Below are 18,712 nucleotides of genomic sequence, written 5' to 3'. Positions count from 1 at the left end.
TATATATATAATATTTATAATACTATTAGTATTTACAGGTTTTCTTTATAAACATGTTTCATGTCTTACTGACATTTCTAAAAATTCAAATAATTTCTTTCTAGGTGGGGTTATTTTAAGATTTTCAGTACAAATATATTTATTTACTACTGAAAAGTTTTTCATTAAAAATATATTTTTGTGTTTATTAAAGTATTGTTAACTTCGCAGCATGCTAACGTTAGGCTTTTTTCAAATAGGCTGTTTAGTCTTTCTTTGTAGACGTGACTGACTGTTAATCAAGTTGCTACCTGTGAACAGCATTTCAAATCACTTGCGGTTCTGTTTCTCTTACGACGCTGCCTATGTAGACAGTAACCAGCAAGTGAGCTTACTAGCGCTTGGAACAGAGCCACTGTGTATAGAACTGAACCTTTACACCCACTACAGCAGAACGCCTTGGTTTTCTGCTTCCTCAAGGCCTCGGGTCAGAGTTATTAGTGTGTGTGGGCAGCACATGAATCACGGCACAGTGAAAGCAGGCGTGGGTTTCGCCTCGGCTACCTTCCCCATACAGTTCAATTATCGATTGGCACCACACAGCTAGCACCACTCCAAACATGGCCTGCGTTTAACTGCCCAGCTGAGAATACGGCTATATTCTCACTCTGTGTGTGTGTGTGTGTGTGTGTGGACGCAGCTCTCCTGTATAAGTGTGAAGCTCAGAGGGACAGCTGTGGACTCTGTCTGAAGGCAGACAGCATGTTTGAGTGTGGCTGGTGTTTGGCCGATAAGAAGTGTCTCCTGAAGCAACACTGTCCATCACCCGAACACAACTGGATGCATCAGGGACGGCGCAACGTACGCTGCAGCCATCCCCGAATCACTAAGGTAACACACACACGTCATCTGAGAGCCATCCTGGACAATAGATTTGTATTGTTTTCAGATGAGCCCTAACCGAAACATTGAACACACACACACACACACACACACACACAATGCGCAAAACTCCGCATTTGAACAGTCAATAGCAAATACTTAAACTAGTAACAAAACATACGTACAGTCGCTGATTCAGAAGTGCCAGATTGTCATAGCAAAGTCGGAATTGACCCTTTTTTTTTTCTTTTTTTTTAGAAATAGCCTTTCTGCACAGCCAGCTTTGTACTCTTCTAGGTTAAAAAAAGCATTATGCTAATATTTCCACATAGTGACCTAGATATGTGGGGGCGTGTTAGAATGAGCCGTTTTAGGGGGGTGTGGCTGACTCTTAACTTTTATAAAGAATATCTCTTTGGATTTGAGACTTTAGTCTTTGCAACTTTACAGATCTTCTTTATGCACCAAGAGCTTGTAACACTCCAAAGAGAAAGGAAAACTTGAAATCGCATCATATGACCCCTTTAAGATTTTTTAGTTTCATATAGACTGTTTTTCTAATTAAAATTATTTTATTTTTATTCATTTGTTTGCTTATACATTAATCTTTATTTATTTATTTATTTTACTTTTTTTGGAATTACAGCAGTTATTTTTTTATCTTTATTATCCATCTTTGTTATTTACCTTGATTGTTTAAATTTTTTAGAATTACAATTATTTATTTCATTTTTATTTATTTATTTAATTACTTAATCTTTATTTATCTTTATTTACATATTCTTTAATTTGTCTTTTTTACCTTTTACCCGTTTGTTTACCATTTTTAAAAATGTAGAAAATATTTAGTTATCTTTATTTTTTAACATTTTTTTGTATTAAAAATGTATTTATTAATTAATTTTCATCTTAGTATTTTACCTTTTTTTTTAATAAAATGTATCTGTATAATTTTATTCATCAATCTATCGTTAGTATTTTTTTTTACCATTTTCAGAAGTAAAAAATATTTAATTTATTATTAATTTATTATTTTTAGAATCAAAATGTATGCATTTTCATTTATTTACATTTAAGCTTTTTTCCTCATTGAAGATGTCCTCAAAAGATGTTTTGTCTGACTTTTGTATCTTCTGTTTGTCATCTTTAGTAAATCGTCCCTTAAAGTATGGTTAAAAGCACAAATGAAATACACAATCCTCCTGCATGACAGATATCCCAGACTGCACCTTTCAAAGTGGTGACCTTTAAAGCTCTTAGAATTTGCTTCTTTTATATACCCTCCAATGGAAAGGCGTCATCTCTTCACAGATCCGTCCACTGACGGGGCCGAAGGAGGGCGGCACACGCGTGACCATCGAAGGAGAGAATCTGGGGCTGCAGGTTCGAGAGATCACTCATGTGCGTGTGGCGGGGGTTCGCTGCAACCCTGCTGCTTCTGAATACATCAGCGCTGAGAGGTGGGTTATGCTTCCAGTGTTGCTAGTTATTTTGAATTAGTTTTTGGAAAGTGTTTTGTGCAGGAGTGATTTCCGTGTTTTTCTTGGCCTGCAGGATCGTGTGTGATATGGAGGAATCTCTGATGTCGAGTCCCCCTGGTGGTCCGGTGGAGCTGTGTATCGGAGACTGCAGTGCAGAGTATCGAACCCAGTCGTCTCAGACATACTCTTTTGTGGTACGTCCTCTACTTCTTTGTTTAGGAAAGGGACAACATCTTGGCTCAGTCTGAAACTTGAATAATGTTGCCTTATCAGGCAATATATGGAGGAAGGAAGTAGGGGTCGACCGATATGTGTTTTTCAAGGCCGATGCCGATACCGATTATTACAGATCAAGTAGACAGATAACCGATATTTTGAACCGATATATATGTCTGGTGTCAAAATTAAAATGTCAAAATTAAGAATAACAAGGGCTCTGACAAAAACTGCCTTTGTTATGAAGATAGTTTTACTCCAATGAAACTGTCAAATGCTCATGAAGTGACTCTTAGAGGGAGTCAGAGCAGTTCTGGAGATGTTGTTCATGTATTTATGTCCTCATGTAGTGTGATACGTCAGAAGCTAAAATCACCGTGAGCGTCGCACACTTTGTATGTGTAGAAAACAACACCGCGCGTCTGTGCCATTTACATACACAGAGACACGCAGAACATGCTGGATTCATATTTAAATCTTATTTTTGCGGCTTAATATTTACAGATACTAGTCCATATTGCGACTCTATTTAAGTGTACTGACCTACTTTTGATTAATTCATCCAAACTTTGACAAATTCCGTGACATTCCGCGTTATACAGTAAATTCCATTTATATGACTGGATTCCGCGATTCCGTCCGCGTTTTCCGCATCGCGGAAATCATAGATAATATTGAGGTGTTTTGCATTGTAATGTTAGTGGATTGGGATCTATTGCAACTTAAGCAACGTCTGCTGCTGCCTTACCTTTGAGAGACAACTGACGTGTGATCACTGAAGCAGCTCCAGTTAGCAAGGCTTTTGGAGTGAGAGTGAATTCCGCATTGATTGGTCTGACTCATGACTCCCAACAAATCAGATGAGCGGTGGGCGGAGACTGCTTTAGGCCACAGAGTGCTGAGTTCTGACAGGCTGCATCAGAGCCAAATAGCGCGTTTCAAAATTAAGTTATTTTATCGGCGAATCGGTTTTGAAAATGACCGATACCGATAATCATAAAAATGCTTAATATCGGCGCCGATAATCGGTCGACCCCTAGAAGGAAGGCATCGAAACAAATCCTAATTCAATCTCATAATCCTGTGTGTGCAGTTCAGCGATTGGTTGACAGAATAAATGCCAGAGTGGTTGGAAAAAGTCCAAATGTCCATTTTTATTTATTTATAAAGAATATGTAATGACTACAGTGCTTATTTCTTAGTTGAAATGGAATTAAAGTTGAAAAAATAGGTATGTTAAAATATATGTATTTAATTTTTTTTTTTTTTTTCATTTTTATTTTAAATGTTATTTTCTTAACCAATTATTTATTCATTAAGTTATCGATAATTTGTACCATTTTTGTCTTTTAAATATGTATCTTTTATATTATTTATATACCATTTTAGTATTAATTAATTCATAATTATTTATATTTGTACCATTTTTAGAATAAATATTTATTTATCTTTATCATTCATCTTTATTATTTATCATTATGATTTATTTACTGTTATGTAGAATCACATTCGTTTTTATTTCTTTAATTTTTAATCTTTTATCATTTTTATATACAAGTGTATTTATTTATCTTTATATTTAATGACAAAAGTGCTTATTTTTAATTGAAAAGAAACTATAGATTTATTTTTTACTTTTTCAATTTTAATTTATTTTCATTTTAATTTAACTTTTGATTCCATTTCTTCCAGAAATAAGCATCGTAATTACTAAACACTCTATGGGTTATTTCTAAACTCACTTGAATTTGTTTTACAATATTTAATGTGACGACGTACTTTTTAAAGCAGTTTCCAGCTGCCTTCATACACAAAACGGCACCTGACTGGCCAGTGAGGCGCTTCCTTCGATTTTAGACGTAGCGGTTATATTTTAATCATTCTTTTCATATCGATTCCCTTATTGCTGCTAACATTTTGTTTGTGGTGATTTACGCGCAGCTAATCAATACGAATCCATCCTTTGAGACTCAGCCAATCCGATTTTGCACTCGAAACCAATTAATCGTTAGGATTCCCACTCCTACATCCTGTTAGCCAATCAAATCAACTGGTGGAGCCCATGTGATAATGTAGTTGAAGGGAAGGGGGATGTAAAGAATGACACAATTACCCCTTCCTCCCCACTGAGTTTTAAGTGGTGCCTAGCAGGAATAAGGCATTAGTCTATTATCCCAAGCCCAGGAGCTTTACACACACACACACACACACACACATATATATATATATAAATAGATGACCCTGCCTGGATTCCCTCTACATCTAATCAATAGCGTCCAGGCAGCTTCAGTTGTGTAGAAGGGTAAAGCAAATGAACACACACACTCCGACCAATTACACAGGTATGCAACTAATTACTGCGAGAGGACGGCGCCTGACAGGTCCTGCGTCGAAACAAACGAGCCCTACACGGCGCGAGAGCAAACAGGACATTTCTATTACAGTGATGAGTGTAATCTCTTCGTGTAGTACCAGAATGAGGAAAACAAGTGCACGCTGGAGCGTCTGTATCTCGCTTCGTGAGCGCCATCTGTTCGGAAGTTACCGCTGCTTTTCTCGTCCCTCTAGACTCCGAGTTTCAGCCGGGTGCGGCCGGAGAAAGGACCCGTGTCCGGCGGGACCAGACTGACTATCTCAGGCCGACATCTGGATGCCGGGAGCACCGTGACCGTGTTTTTGGCCCAGGAAGAGTGTCTGTTTGTCAGGTGAGCAGCTTTTCTGTCAGCTCGGTGCGGATCACATCTTTGTCCCTCAACATCTGTGAGATACAGCGAGATGTGTCATTTCCACATGAAATCAAATGAGCGTGCATGGCTGTCCTCAAATATGTCCACATGTTCATGTACCAGGAAACCTGATGCATTGCATGTGGTGATTAAAATGCAGTAGCATCTGCTTAGTGACGTGACGTGTGGCAAAGTATGGTAACCCATACTCGGAATTCACTAACAAATCTCAGCTGGTGAATCTGGTTGACCAAAGAAATCTTATAAGTATACAAAACCATAAGTATACATGAAAAAAATTAAGTAAATAAAAAAAAATAAATATATATATTTTTTCAACTTCTATTTTCATTTCAGCCAATCATTTGGCATTTAAATATCCATTAAATATTAAAATAAATATATAAAATGTTTATCTATTTTTAATGAATACTCAATGACTACAGTGATAATTAAATTGATTAAAATATTTGAACATTTAATGACTATAGAATTAGAAGACGAAAAAATATTCTTTTTTTTTTTTATTTAACGTATGATTACATTTTTGCCAGAAATAAGCCATTTCTGTAATTGTGTAATTAAACACTCATTTGTTCTAGATCGTTAAATCTGACATTAATGGTGCCTTTAAAGCCAGTCTGAAAGCAATTTACTGGCTGAAAAAGACCAGCATGTATTCTCATTCATGTTTAGACTGGTTTATTTTGGTCTAGCCATGTTGATTACCAACAAAACTCAGCTGGTGAGACTGGTTGGCCAAAAATGTCTTGCTGGTAGAAAAACCAGCATCCAAAACACATTAGAGGTCCTCTCAACCTTCTAAAAAACAGCTTAAACCAGTCTACAGTGGTTAGCTGGTCTCCCAGCCTGGGCAAGATGGTTAAGCTGGTCTATTCTGATGGTTCTGAAAGGGTTTTAGGGTTTTTAGACATGACTGACCAGATAAACACCAGCTTAAATAAACCATCTTAAAGCTAGACAAGACCAGCGAACCACTGTAGGCTGGTTTAGGCTGTTTATGCAGTCAGGTTTTGATTAATTTTTCAAAATTTCAAATAAAAATGGACACAATTATGAAAATGGCTTCAAATATTTCTGGTTTTTGTTCCAACAGGAGAACGGTGCGTGAGATAGTGTGCGTGACGCCACCGTCAGCATCAGGCTCTGGAGCTTCATCCGTCAAGCTCTTCATTGACAAGGCCGAGGTCACCAGCGATACACGATACATTTACACTGAAGATCCAACCGTTTCCAGCGTAGAGCCCAACTGGAGCATCATTAAGTACGTTAACACAATCTCACACACGCTTATTGGCTCTGTTCCAAACCCTAGTGAGATACCTCACAGTCTGCTGTCTACACAGGCTAATATGTCTTGCTAACTTCAAAGACAGCTTCCTAAACCTAATAGAATTTCATAAATGAATGAACTGAAATGCTGCATGAGGACAGAAACTCACAGCTGTTTCCGATAGAGAGTTAGCATATGTCAATGACTCAGTAGTCTAATTAGCACAACGAATATATGGCAAGCTCAAGAACTGATAATTAAAATAGTTTGAAATATTTTATTTTTAGTTTGATGAAATATAAATAAAAATATATGGTCAATACACCATCTTGGATGAAAATACGATTAGCGCATTGTAATCTGTGATTGCCTTATTGCTTTATTCATCTTAAAGCCAGACAGGACCAGCAAACCACTATAGGCTGAATTAAACTGTTTATGCAGTCAGGTTTCAGTTAATTTTTACATTTTTCAAATACGAATGGAAAAAATTATGAAAATGGCAAAATTTGAACCAATAAAACATTTTTTTATATATATATTTTTTTTAAATAATACATTTAATAATGCATTTTTGCTTTTTTTTCTTAAAACGTTTTACTTTTTGCCTTTATTTATTTATGAATATTTAATGACTGCATTGCTATTAGTTAGTTATTTCTTAGTTGAAATGGGAATTAGAAGTTATATATTGAAAGAAATGTAAAATATATATTTTTCTTATTTTTTCTTATTTCTTTTTTTACTTTTATTTATTTTACTTTTTAACTTATGATTCAGTTTCTTTCTACCAAAATAAGCATTGTATTTATTAAACACCCACTAGCCTTACATCTGTACTGTGTGTGTGTGTGTGTGTGTGTGAATGTTGCCTTAAATTTTGACATAAGTAGATATTTTAGAAGGCCAAACTTTTTGCCTTTATTTATTTATGAATATTTAATGACTGCATTGCTATTAGTTAGTTATTTCTTAGTTGAAATGGGAATTAGAAGTTATATATTGAAAGAAATGTAAAATATATATTTTTCTTATTTTTTCTTATTTCTTTTTTTACTTTTATTTATTTTACTTTTTAACTTATGATTCAGTTTCTTTCTACCAAAATAAGCATTGTATTTATTAAACACCCACTAGCCTTACATCTGTACTGTGTGTGTGTGTGTGTGTGTGTGTGAATGTTGCCTTAAATTTTGACATAAGTAGATATTTTAGAAGGCCAATATTATGCTGCTTACTATTCACTAGAGCCTAAATTCTGACTCCCTAGAAGCAGACACACAGTCATATATGCAGAGTAACTCAGTTCGAGGTATGAAACTTGTGAGACTTGCTTGTTTGTTCTGATAGTGGCAGCACCACCCTCACGGTCACAGGAACCAATCTGCTAACCATTCAGGAACCCAAAGTCCGAGCCAAATATGGAGGAGTGGAGACCACAAACGTGAGTTCCCCACCAGCTGTCTTTCTCCTCTCTGCCCCCACCAGCATTACGGACAGCTTGTTGTTTACGTGATCAGAACAAATGTCAGGATGTTCCTCTGTAGGTTTGTGCGGTGGTGAATGACTCCGTGATGACGTGCTTGGCTCCGGGCATCATCTACACCAAACGCCAGGTTCCAGATTGTGGCGTTCACCCGGATGAGTTTGGCTTCATCCTGGACCATGTGTCCGCCCTCCTCATCCTCAATGGAACTCCTTTCACATACTATCCAAACCCCACCTTTGATCCCCTTGGGAATGCTGGGATTCTGGAGGTCAAACCAGGATCACCCATCATCTTGAAGGCATGACCTTTGTCATAATCTCACCATCCTGTATTTACATTTTCTCATTTTGAATTTTGGTGTATCTTATGTCTTATGTCATATTTCGCTCTGATATCATTTTTTCCATCATACAAAATTATACATATTTATTGTACAAGAAAAAGACCATAAGAACATTTTTTTATTAATTTAGGATTTTGTCAAATTAAACAAATTCCAAATTTCTCACATCACATCTTTTTTTTTTTTTGCGTGAATTTTCATACATTAAAGTTAATAGACCAAATACGACCATGATGTATACTTTAAGGAAAGGGGTTTAAATGTGCTAAATTACAATAAAAATATAATGTCACAGTATTGAAAATCTGAATGTTCTTAAATGTGTTAAATTTAAAATATTATGTTCTTTTTGCTTTGTTTTGAATTAAAAAATATACAATTATTTCCTATATTGTATAATTATATATGATTTATATTATGTAATTTATGATTTATATCATATGGATTTTTTTTTTTTTGGGGTGTCCTGAACGTTTCAAATTATATTGATCACTTTTTGGTGAATTCAGTTTTCTGTGCTTTTATCTGTAAAAAGGGCAAGAATCTCATCCCTCCTGCTCCTGGCAACGCCCGCCTGAATTACAGCGTGATGATTGGAGAAACGCCCTGTCTGTTAACCGTCTCGGAATCTCAGCTGCTCTGTGATTCACCGGATCTGACCGGAGAACAGCGAGTGATGGTGAGGATCATGCAGTTAGGACATTTCCCATTATGCATTATAAACACCTAATCTACTGTATAAGGAGCCTCTCGTGCTGGTGAAGAGCAAAACATGCTCACCTCTCATTGCACTGACTGAGGATTTACAGCTCCTTATTTATTGTATATCAACCAATAAAGGTGGCAGAAAATGAATGGATGGCCGTAAGATGGCGAAAATGCTGAATGTTTGGTTTGCATAGACTCAGGCATTGTGCCTCTCATTTAATCAATCTCTTAATAAGCCACTGCTGCATGGCCATATTTTACCTTAATGCTAAATGGAAAACATAAAGGTCAACTGGAAGTGGCTCGCCGTACATTAAGTACTTATTAGGATTATAGGGAGCGCTGATACAAGCAATTTCCCACGTAACCTAGCTGTCTGCTCTCCCAGCAGCAGACAGGAATCCTTCATAACCTTTCTGAGCCCTGACATATGCTTAGAAAAAGCATTTGAGATACGTTCAGCCCCCTTTATTGATAATAGTGGCTTTCATTAGTGGTCATTGCTCAGGAAATCATCACTATTATTGTTGCTCATACTTGTGTTAGTCATTTGAATGAACCCTTTATCCTTAAGTATGAAACTTTAGTACTTTATCACGTTTTACCCTGCACCGTTGTCATGAATGATGCATCAAATCATGTGGCTTTTTGATGAGAGGTGCCAATTCATTTGTATCAATCTTGAAATATGAATTAATATATATATATGAAAAGTCAAATAAGAGCAAATTATAGAAAATCTGAATGCATATTTATAAATCCAGAATATAAGCCTCAAATATAAGCCTAGTTATAAGCCTGAAAATGTAAATTTAATGAATGAGTACAATGTATATATTTTATATAATGTATATATTAATTATATATTTGCTTACTTGTATACACAAAGAATATATTTATAAATCTTGGATATATAGTTATAAGACTAATTGTATAAGTGTTAGTCTGAAAATATAAATGTAATGTACATAAATATAATAATAAATGGGGATTCATTTATATATATATATATATATATATATATAATATTTAACTTGTGTGTGTGTGTACTGTATATATATATATATATATATATATACAGTACACACACACACAAGTTAAATATTATATATATATATATGAATCATTCTGAATGTATGCAAAAATCACTAAATCAAAAAAAACTTCTAAATCGAATCATGAATTGAATTGAACATAATCGAGTTGAACATAAAGATTCACACCTCTGAACTACATTTACATTTAGACATTTAGCAGACGCTTTTATCCAAAGCGACTTACAAATGAGGACAATAGAAGCAATCAATATGCATATTGATACATAGATATGCATACATAGCCACGCCTCAGCGCACACTCAAGCATCATGACATGAATTTCTTCAGAAAATTTAGTTTTAAATCACTAAACGTTTTGCCAATACAGTTTCCTGAATGCAAACCTTGTCACAGTAATTACTTTCAAAACTGATCAATAGCATCACAACAAGTCAATTCTATTCAAATACAGGACCTTCTCTTCTAAATATAAGGTATACGTTCATATTACGCCACTTAATTTGATCCAACACCTTCCTGTTTGACTGATTGGTGTTGGATCAAATTAAGTGGCGTAATATGAACGTATACCTTATATTTAGAAGAGAAGGTCCTGTATTTGAATAGAATTGACTTGTTGTGATGCTATTGATCAGTTTTGAAAGTAATTACTGTGACAAGGTTTGCATTCAGGAAACTGTATTGGCAAAACGTTTAGTGATTTAAAACTAAATTTTCTGAAGAAATTCATGTCATGATGCTTGAGTGTGCGCTGAGGCGTGGCTATGTATGCATATCTATGTATCAATATGCATATTGATTGCTTCTATTGTCCTCATTTGTAAGTCGCTTTGGATAAAAGCGTCTGCTAAATGTCTAAATGTAAATGTAGTTCAGAGGTGTGAATCTTTATGTTCAACTCGATTATGTTCAATTCAATTCATGATTCGATTTAGAAGTTTTTTTTGATTTAGTGATTTTTGCATACATTCAGAATGATTCATATATATATATATAATATTTAACTTGTGTGTGTGTGTACTGTATATATATATATATATATATATATACAGTACACACACACACAAGTTAAATATTATATATATATATATGAATCATTCTGAATGTATGCAAAAATCACTAAATCAAAAAAAACTTCTAAATCGAATCATGAATTGAATTGAACATAATCGAGTTGAACATAAAGATTCACACCTCTGAACTACATTTACATTTAGACATTTAGCAGACGCTTTTATCCAAAGCGACTTACAAATGAGGACAATAGAAGCAATCAATATGCATATTGATACATAGATATGCATACATAGCCACGCCTCAGCGCACACTCAAGCATCATGACATGAATTTCTTCAGAAAATTTAGTTTTAAATCACTGAACGTTTTGCCAATACAGTTTCCTGAATGCAAACCTTGTCACAGTAATTACTTTCAAAACTGATCAATAGCATCACAACAAGTCAATTCTATTCAAATACAGGACCTTCTCTTCTAAATATAAGGTATACGTTCATATTACGCCACTTAATTTGATCCAACACCTTCCTGTTTGACTGATTTAGCACTAACTCTGTGGAAACAAAGATTACGTGTATCAAAGAGCCGATTATTCAGTTGAGTTCCAGTTAGTGAATCCACAGTGTAGAGAAACACCCATAGAAAAGGGAAAAAAGAATGAGAGAGAGAGAGACATAGTGGGATCCAGAGTGCTGGGATCACTCAGCTAATGACCTGACACATATCGACAGCGCTCCAGGATTCACTTTGTTCCCCTCTATCACCGGGTCTCAATAATTTATGCAGCCACGCGGGGCCGAGCAGCCGCAGAAAGGTGAAACTTGTTAGGACAGATGGCTGGATGCCGCGTTTAATTGGTCTGCGAATGGTGCAAGGCTGAGCTCCCGGTACCACGCCTCAGTCGGACGCGAATCTCTAACTAGACCTCTATTACCTGCTGATTTCTGCCTAATTGCCTTCACACCTGTGCCAAAGTGACTTTTGAAGTAATTTGATGTGGATTAGTGGTCACAGTGTCTGACGGAGGCGTGAGCGATTGTTCTCTCGCCGCAAGTGGAGGATCGCGACGTGAACTTGTCAAACAAGTGCATAATTCTGTAGTAATTCTAATTGCGAGCTGATTTCATTCAAGAAGAAACAGTATGAGTGCCCTCAGCCAATCAAAAACTCTCATTATGACCCACTAAAGCCTGCAGGGTCGTTAGATTGAAGGGCCTTGCGCTCAACCCATTCTAATAGTTTCTTTTGTCTGTGCGTGTAGATTTTCGTGGGCGGCCTGGAATATTCTCCTGGAACACTTCACATTTATTCCGACAGCACTCTCACGCTGCCTGCCATCATCGGGATCGGAGCCGGCGGCGGCGTCCTCCTCATCGCCATCATCGCCGTGCTCATCGCCTACAAGCGCAAGACGAGGGACGCCGACCGCACGCTCAAACGCCTACAGTTGCAGATGGACAATCTGGAATCCCGGGTCGCGCTAGAGTGCAAGGAAGGTACGATTTTGGGGTAGTTCAGCATCTGTGGTGCATATGGCCCATGCCAAGCTGTTTCAGACAGGTGTGCAGAGTGTTTTAATGAGCTACTAATGGTTTTAACCCATAGGATAAATCAAATGGAGCTGTGATGTTTTATTTTATTGTGCACGAGGTCTCCCGTGGGCACTGAACGGGAGTGAGTCGGATGCGTCTCTCGCACTGCAGTAGCCTGGATTCTTGCAGAGTTTGACGCGGTCTTTGTGGAGGGATTGAACTGTGTCATGACGTCATAAAGTCCTCATCCTTTGATACCGGTTTTATTCATGGCTTTAAAAGGATCTGTAGCTCAGGCAGACACGGTGCGGTGTTATGCATTTGTTAAAAGAATGCCATGAGATACTGGAATGAATGCAACTTTCTGTTTATGCGATTTAAAGTTTTTTTCATTTCTGTGTCTTTTGTCAGTGAAACTGACTGAAACTGTTTGCATTCATACCAGAAGTGCTATTATATAAAGAGAGAGAGAGAGGGTGCAATTTTACAATTTGTAACAATATAATACATGTAGGATGCATTAACTTGGTCAAAAGTGACAGTAAAGACATTTATAATGTTACAAAGATTTTCATTTCAAATAAATACTGTTATTTTAAACTTTCTATTCATCAAAGAATCCTGAAAAGCAGCACAACTGTTTTCAACATTGAAAATAAGAATAAATCACCATACTAGCATGATTTCTTATGGATCATGTGACACTGAAGAAGTAATGGCTCCAGTCTGATTTTTTCAGTGAAAATTCAGCTTTGCCATCACAGGAATAAATGACATTTTTAAATATATTTCAGTGTAATATATGCACTGTGTATACGTTTGTGTGTATGTATGTATATAGTAAATATTGTTTAACATAATTATTCATTTAAATACAGCCATGTATTGTTTTGTGTAATCTTAATTATGTAATATACTATTTGTTTACAATATATAATTTAATGATAGCAGAAATACAAAAAAGATCCCTTTAACTTATTGTAGTACTGAACTCACTTTTAAAAAAATCGAGAGCAGTCAATATTATTGTGCACTACAACTCAATTACAGAGAAAAATGACTTCAATTTTCTTGTTTTCAATCAGTAATGGATAATTTAATTTAATCTCCCAAGCCTGATTCCGTGATGAATGTAAAAAAACTGCCCTATTAGACAAGAAAAGGGTGTTTGATTAACATCAACAAAACAACCAGCTACACTGAATAGTTGCAAAGGAAACCAATTAAATTAGAATCTTGTTTAGTTTCAGTGTTTCTATGTCATGAAGTTCATACATTTCAGAAGATACGAAATGGAAATGACACAAAATAACCATTTCTTACCATATCGTAGCTAATGCCAGAAATCTCAAAATATGGTCAAATATCCTCCTAGTATATCTGTCACTGCATATGAGGTGTTCTTCAGTCTGATGGATGCATATCTCTTCTGTTCTTTATTACTCTCAGCATTTGCTGAGCTGCAGACAGACATCCAAGAGCTGACAAACGACATGGACGGTGTGAAGATCCCTTTCCTGGAGTATCGTACCTACACCATGAGAGTGATGTTCCCTGGCATCGAAGAACACCCTGTTCTAAAGGAGCTGGACGTAAGGGAACTTTTAAAACCTCCTGATTCAATTTCTCTGTCCGCAGGTGTCGTCTGTCACTCGCAAGTGCCAATAGTAGGTTGCCACAACTCCTAGACCATTTTCTTTTAATCATTCTGCCAAAAAAAGAAAGCAAAAAAAAAACCCTAGATGTGCTTTAAAAAGATCCCCTAAGCTCTGAAGCTACGGTACTGCTGTCTCAGTAGTGAGCTTCAGAGCGAACGCCCCTCTTTCAGCATGCTTTTTAATTAAAACCTCAGGCAGAATGAAATCAGCAGCCCTGCAAGGCCCTGGTGGAATAGCCGTCTAGAGACGTGCCTTACCCAAAAAAATTGTGAAAATAGTCAGCAAACAATTAAATCTCACCGCAGCGGAGCTTTTTTTCGAGTATGCATTCAGGCAACAATTGTTGTTGTGCATGTTTCTCTCATCTCCTTCCTGTCTTGCTTTTCCCTTTGTGTTTTTGTTCTCCTGCTTTTTCTTTCATTTAATCAAACGTTCCCTCTCCTCTCAGTCTCCGGCTAATGTGGAGAAGGCCCTACGCTTGTTCAGTCAACTGCTGCACAACAAGATGTTCCTTCTGACCTTCATCCACACACTAGAGGCTCAGAGGTCCTTCTCCATGCGGGATCGCGGCAACGTGGCCTCCCTCCTCATGGCGACGCTGCAGGGACGGATGGAGTACGCCACTGTGGTTCTCAAACAGCTTCTTGCCGACCTGATCGAAAAGAACCTGGAGAACCATAACCACCCCAAACTGCTGCTTAGACGGTAAGAGGTGGAGCATGATAATTCAAATTTCTTACTCGAAGTTACTAGATGATTCATCATCACTCTTGTAAAAAAAAATTAAAGCCCTAGCAACCCCCAGAATATCTTAGCAGCTGCATAACAACATCCTAGCAAATGACCAGAACACCTGCAACTGCATAGCAATACCCTAGCAACACATCAACATCTTAGCTGCTGTATAACAACGCCCTAGCAACCCCCCAGAACACCTTAGTAACCACCTAACTATGCCTTAACAATCCCCCAAAATATTTTAACTAAAAACCCCTCAGAACACATTAACTACCACATAGCAACATTCTAAAAACCATCCAGAACATTTTAGCAGTAACCTAGCAATGCTCTAGCAACCCCCTTGAACACCTCAGCAGCTGCATAGCAACGCCCTAGAAACCACTCAGAGCACTGTACAACACTATGCAACCGTATAGCAGCATGCAAAAAACACCCAGCAAACCTTATCAACCACATAGCAATGCCATAAAACCCCCCTAAACAAACACCTTAGCAGTTGCGTAGCAACGCCCTAGCAACCCCCAGAACACCTTAGCAGCTGCATAGCAATGCCATAGAAACCAGTCAGAACACCTTACAAAACTACACAACTGCATAGCAGCATGCAAAAAACACTGCATAGTAAGGCCCTGCAACCCCCTAAACACCTTAGCAGCTGCATAGCAACACTCTAGCAACCACACAAAACAGTTTAGCAAGCACTTAGCAATGCCCTAGCAATCACCCAGAACACTTTAGCAACTACAAAGCAACATGCTAAAAAAAAACACTCAGGACACCTTAACAACCACCTAGCAATACCATAACAACTGTTCAGAAAACCTTAGCAACCACACAGCATAATTAGTATTTATGGATTGTGTTTGTTTTTGTCAGAACTGAATCTGTGGCTGAGAAGATGCTCACCAACTGGTTCACATTCCTCCTTCACCGCTTCCTCAAGGTTTGTGATGTGTTTTCTAACATAAACCTTCAGTCAGTTTTAATAATGTGTTATGTAAAGTTTCTATGTGAACGCTTGTTCAGTCAACTGCTGCACAACAAGATGTTCCTTCTGACCTTCATCCACACACTAGAGGCTCAGAGGTCCTTCTCCATGCGGGATCGCGGCAACGTGGCCTCCCTCCTCATGGCGACGCTGCAGGGACGGATGGAGTACGCCACTGTGGTTCTCAAACAGCTTCTTGCCGACCTGATCGAAAAGAACCTGGAGAACCATAACCACCCCAAACTGCTGCTTAGACGGTAAGAGGTGGAGCATGATAATTCAAATTTCTTACTCGAAGTCAACAGATCATTCATCATCACTCTTGTAAAAAAAAAAAAAAAATTAAAGCCCTAGCAACCCCCAGAATATCTTAGCAGCTGCATAACAACATCCTAGCAAATGACCAGAACACCTGCAACTGCATAGCAATACCCTAGCAACACATCAACATCTTAGCTGCTGTATAACAACGCCCTAGCAACCCCCCAGAACACCTTAGTAACCACCTAACTATGCCTTAACAATCCCCCAAAATATTTTAACTAAAAACCCCTCAGAACACATTAACTACCACATAGCAACATTCTAAAAACCATCCAGAACATTTTAGCAGTAACCTAGCAATGCTCTAGCAACCCCCTTGAACACCTCAGCAGCTGCATAGCAACGCCCTAGAAACCACTCAGAGCACTGTACAACACTATGCAACCGTATAGCAGCATGCAAAAAACACCCAGCAAACCTTATCAACCACATAGCAATGCCATAAAACCCCCCTAAACAAACACCTTAGCAGTTGCGTAGCAACGCCCTAGCAACCCCCAGAACACCTTAGCAGCTGCATAGCAATGCCATAGAAACCAGTCAGAACACCTTACAAAACTACACAACTGCATAGCAGCATGCAAAAAACACTGCATAGTAAGGCCCTGCAACCCCCTAAACACCTTAGCAGCTGCATAGCAACACTCTAGCAACCACACAAAACAGTTTAGCAAGCACTTAGCAATGCCCTAGCAATCACCCAGAACACTTTAGCAACTACAAAGCAACATGCTAAAAAAAAACACTCAGGACACCTTAACAACCACCTAGCAATACCATAACAACTGTTCAGAAAACCTTAGCAACCACACAGCATAATTAGTATTTATGGATTGTGTTTGTTTTTGTCAGAACTGAATCTGTGGCTGAGAAGATGCTCACCAACTGGTTCACATTCCTCCTTCACCGCTTCCTCAAGGTTTGTGATGTGTTTTCTAACATAAACCTTCAGTCAGTTTTAATAATGTGTTATGTAAAGTTTCTATGTGAAATTGAGCAACAGCCTCAAACCTCTCTCTGGCTAACTAGCATCTTATTTGCGAGAAGATTTTAGCGTGGTGACATTTTTGACGGCTTGACTCATCGCAAAGCCTGCTAATAAATCTCGCTAAAGCCTACGCTCCAGATAACGACTCAGGAATGCCACAGCTTCCGCCCAACCCTGAAATCAGCCTCGTGGAGGCTGAGAGGGCACCGGCTCAATCCCACATCCTGTCAGGTGTTACAGAGTTCACCAAGATGACCCAAACATCGCTGAATCAGGCTAAAGCAGATTGAGATGGCTATTAGCACTAAGGGCGGGAACATCAGGCCCTTTGTGCATCCAGGGCTGCACTGGCCGGCCGCCCAGCGTCTTTACATCACATCAGTGCAGATGTTTAAGTGTTTTGGCCACCATGCAGGCCTCTAGGAGTAATTACCACGAAATGCCTTCTCGGTACGGCTCTATTGCACTACCTGGGTGTGTACTTGTAATTTCATATATATACATATATATATATTTCATATATATAAAGCCAAAGCATTCAGTATGTTTATATCTGTTGTACATTTATGTCGCGCACATCACCTTATTAACAAACATTTGTTTTGGGCATCACTTTAACATTACATTCTCAGAACTTTCTGGCAAGGTTCTCTCAAAGCTTTGAACAGATGTTCTTCTTGTAACCTTAATATTGAAAAGTAACATTCCCATGATTTTTGCAGATCATTAAATGGAACATTCCTTTGGAGTTTTAATTAACGTTAGCATAACCAAGAAGAAAAAAAAAACCTGGGCATTTGAAACTTTCAGAGAACATTCAGAAATAAAATTTCCGTAACTTAATGGGAACATTAGCCAAACGTTCTTGGAACATATTTTTGTTATCAGGGTAAACAATCACCTTATGCCGGGTTCAGACTACACGATATTTTTGTCGGTCACGATAGTCACTGTGTCAGATTACACGATTTTGACTCCTAAAATCTTGTCGTGTCGTGGACAAGAAACATGTCATGCTTCCCGACCACTCATCGCGTGCCGTCTTTAACGACGCGCGTGATGTCATCGAGAAGGCGGAACTAGCGACTGACTTCCGAAAACAAGAGTGTAAACATGGCTAAAGCAGCGTGTTTCGTTCTGGCTGTCTTGTGTTCAGAAAAACGCAAAAAAAGAAAGAAAGCCCAACCATGGACACGTTCCTGGCTTGCTCGAAGAGGACAGTATGGGCTGTCAATCCTCCAAAGAGAACTTGAGATAAAATATTGTTTATATATATATATATATATAT

General features: G+C 37.8%; 1 protein-coding gene across 1 annotated transcript in view; it reads left to right on the top strand.

Moving 5' to 3' along the window:
• Window positions 1-18,712, top strand: part of LOC107734520 (plexin A3) — a 211,830-nt gene that overhangs the window by 171,088 nt on the left and 22,030 nt on the right. The window contains exons 12-23 of the mRNA XM_016546492.1: window positions 680-870; window positions 2,173-2,321; window positions 2,416-2,536; window positions 5,127-5,263; window positions 6,402-6,569; window positions 7,929-8,022; window positions 8,126-8,365; window positions 8,946-9,089; window positions 12,455-12,689; window positions 14,175-14,317; window positions 14,832-15,088; window positions 16,001-16,067. Coding sequence (XP_016401978.1) covers window positions 680-870; window positions 2,173-2,321; window positions 2,416-2,536; window positions 5,127-5,263; window positions 6,402-6,569; window positions 7,929-8,022; window positions 8,126-8,365; window positions 8,946-9,089; window positions 12,455-12,689; window positions 14,175-14,317; window positions 14,832-15,088; window positions 16,001-16,067 — 1,946 coding nt within the window. The remainder of the gene's footprint in view (window positions 1-679; window positions 871-2,172; window positions 2,322-2,415; window positions 2,537-5,126; window positions 5,264-6,401; window positions 6,570-7,928; window positions 8,023-8,125; window positions 8,366-8,945; window positions 9,090-12,454; window positions 12,690-14,174; window positions 14,318-14,831; window positions 15,089-16,000; window positions 16,068-18,712) is intronic.

This window comes from Sinocyclocheilus rhinocerous, unplaced genomic scaffold (assembly GCF_001515625.1).
Source record: "Sinocyclocheilus rhinocerous isolate Xijiao unplaced genomic scaffold, SAMN03320098_v1.1 scaffold99, whole genome shotgun sequence".
In the NCBI taxonomy this organism is placed as follows: domain Eukaryota; kingdom Metazoa; phylum Chordata; class Actinopteri; order Cypriniformes; family Cyprinidae; genus Sinocyclocheilus; species Sinocyclocheilus rhinocerous.
This window is presented reverse-complemented; position numbering and strand designations above follow the sequence as displayed.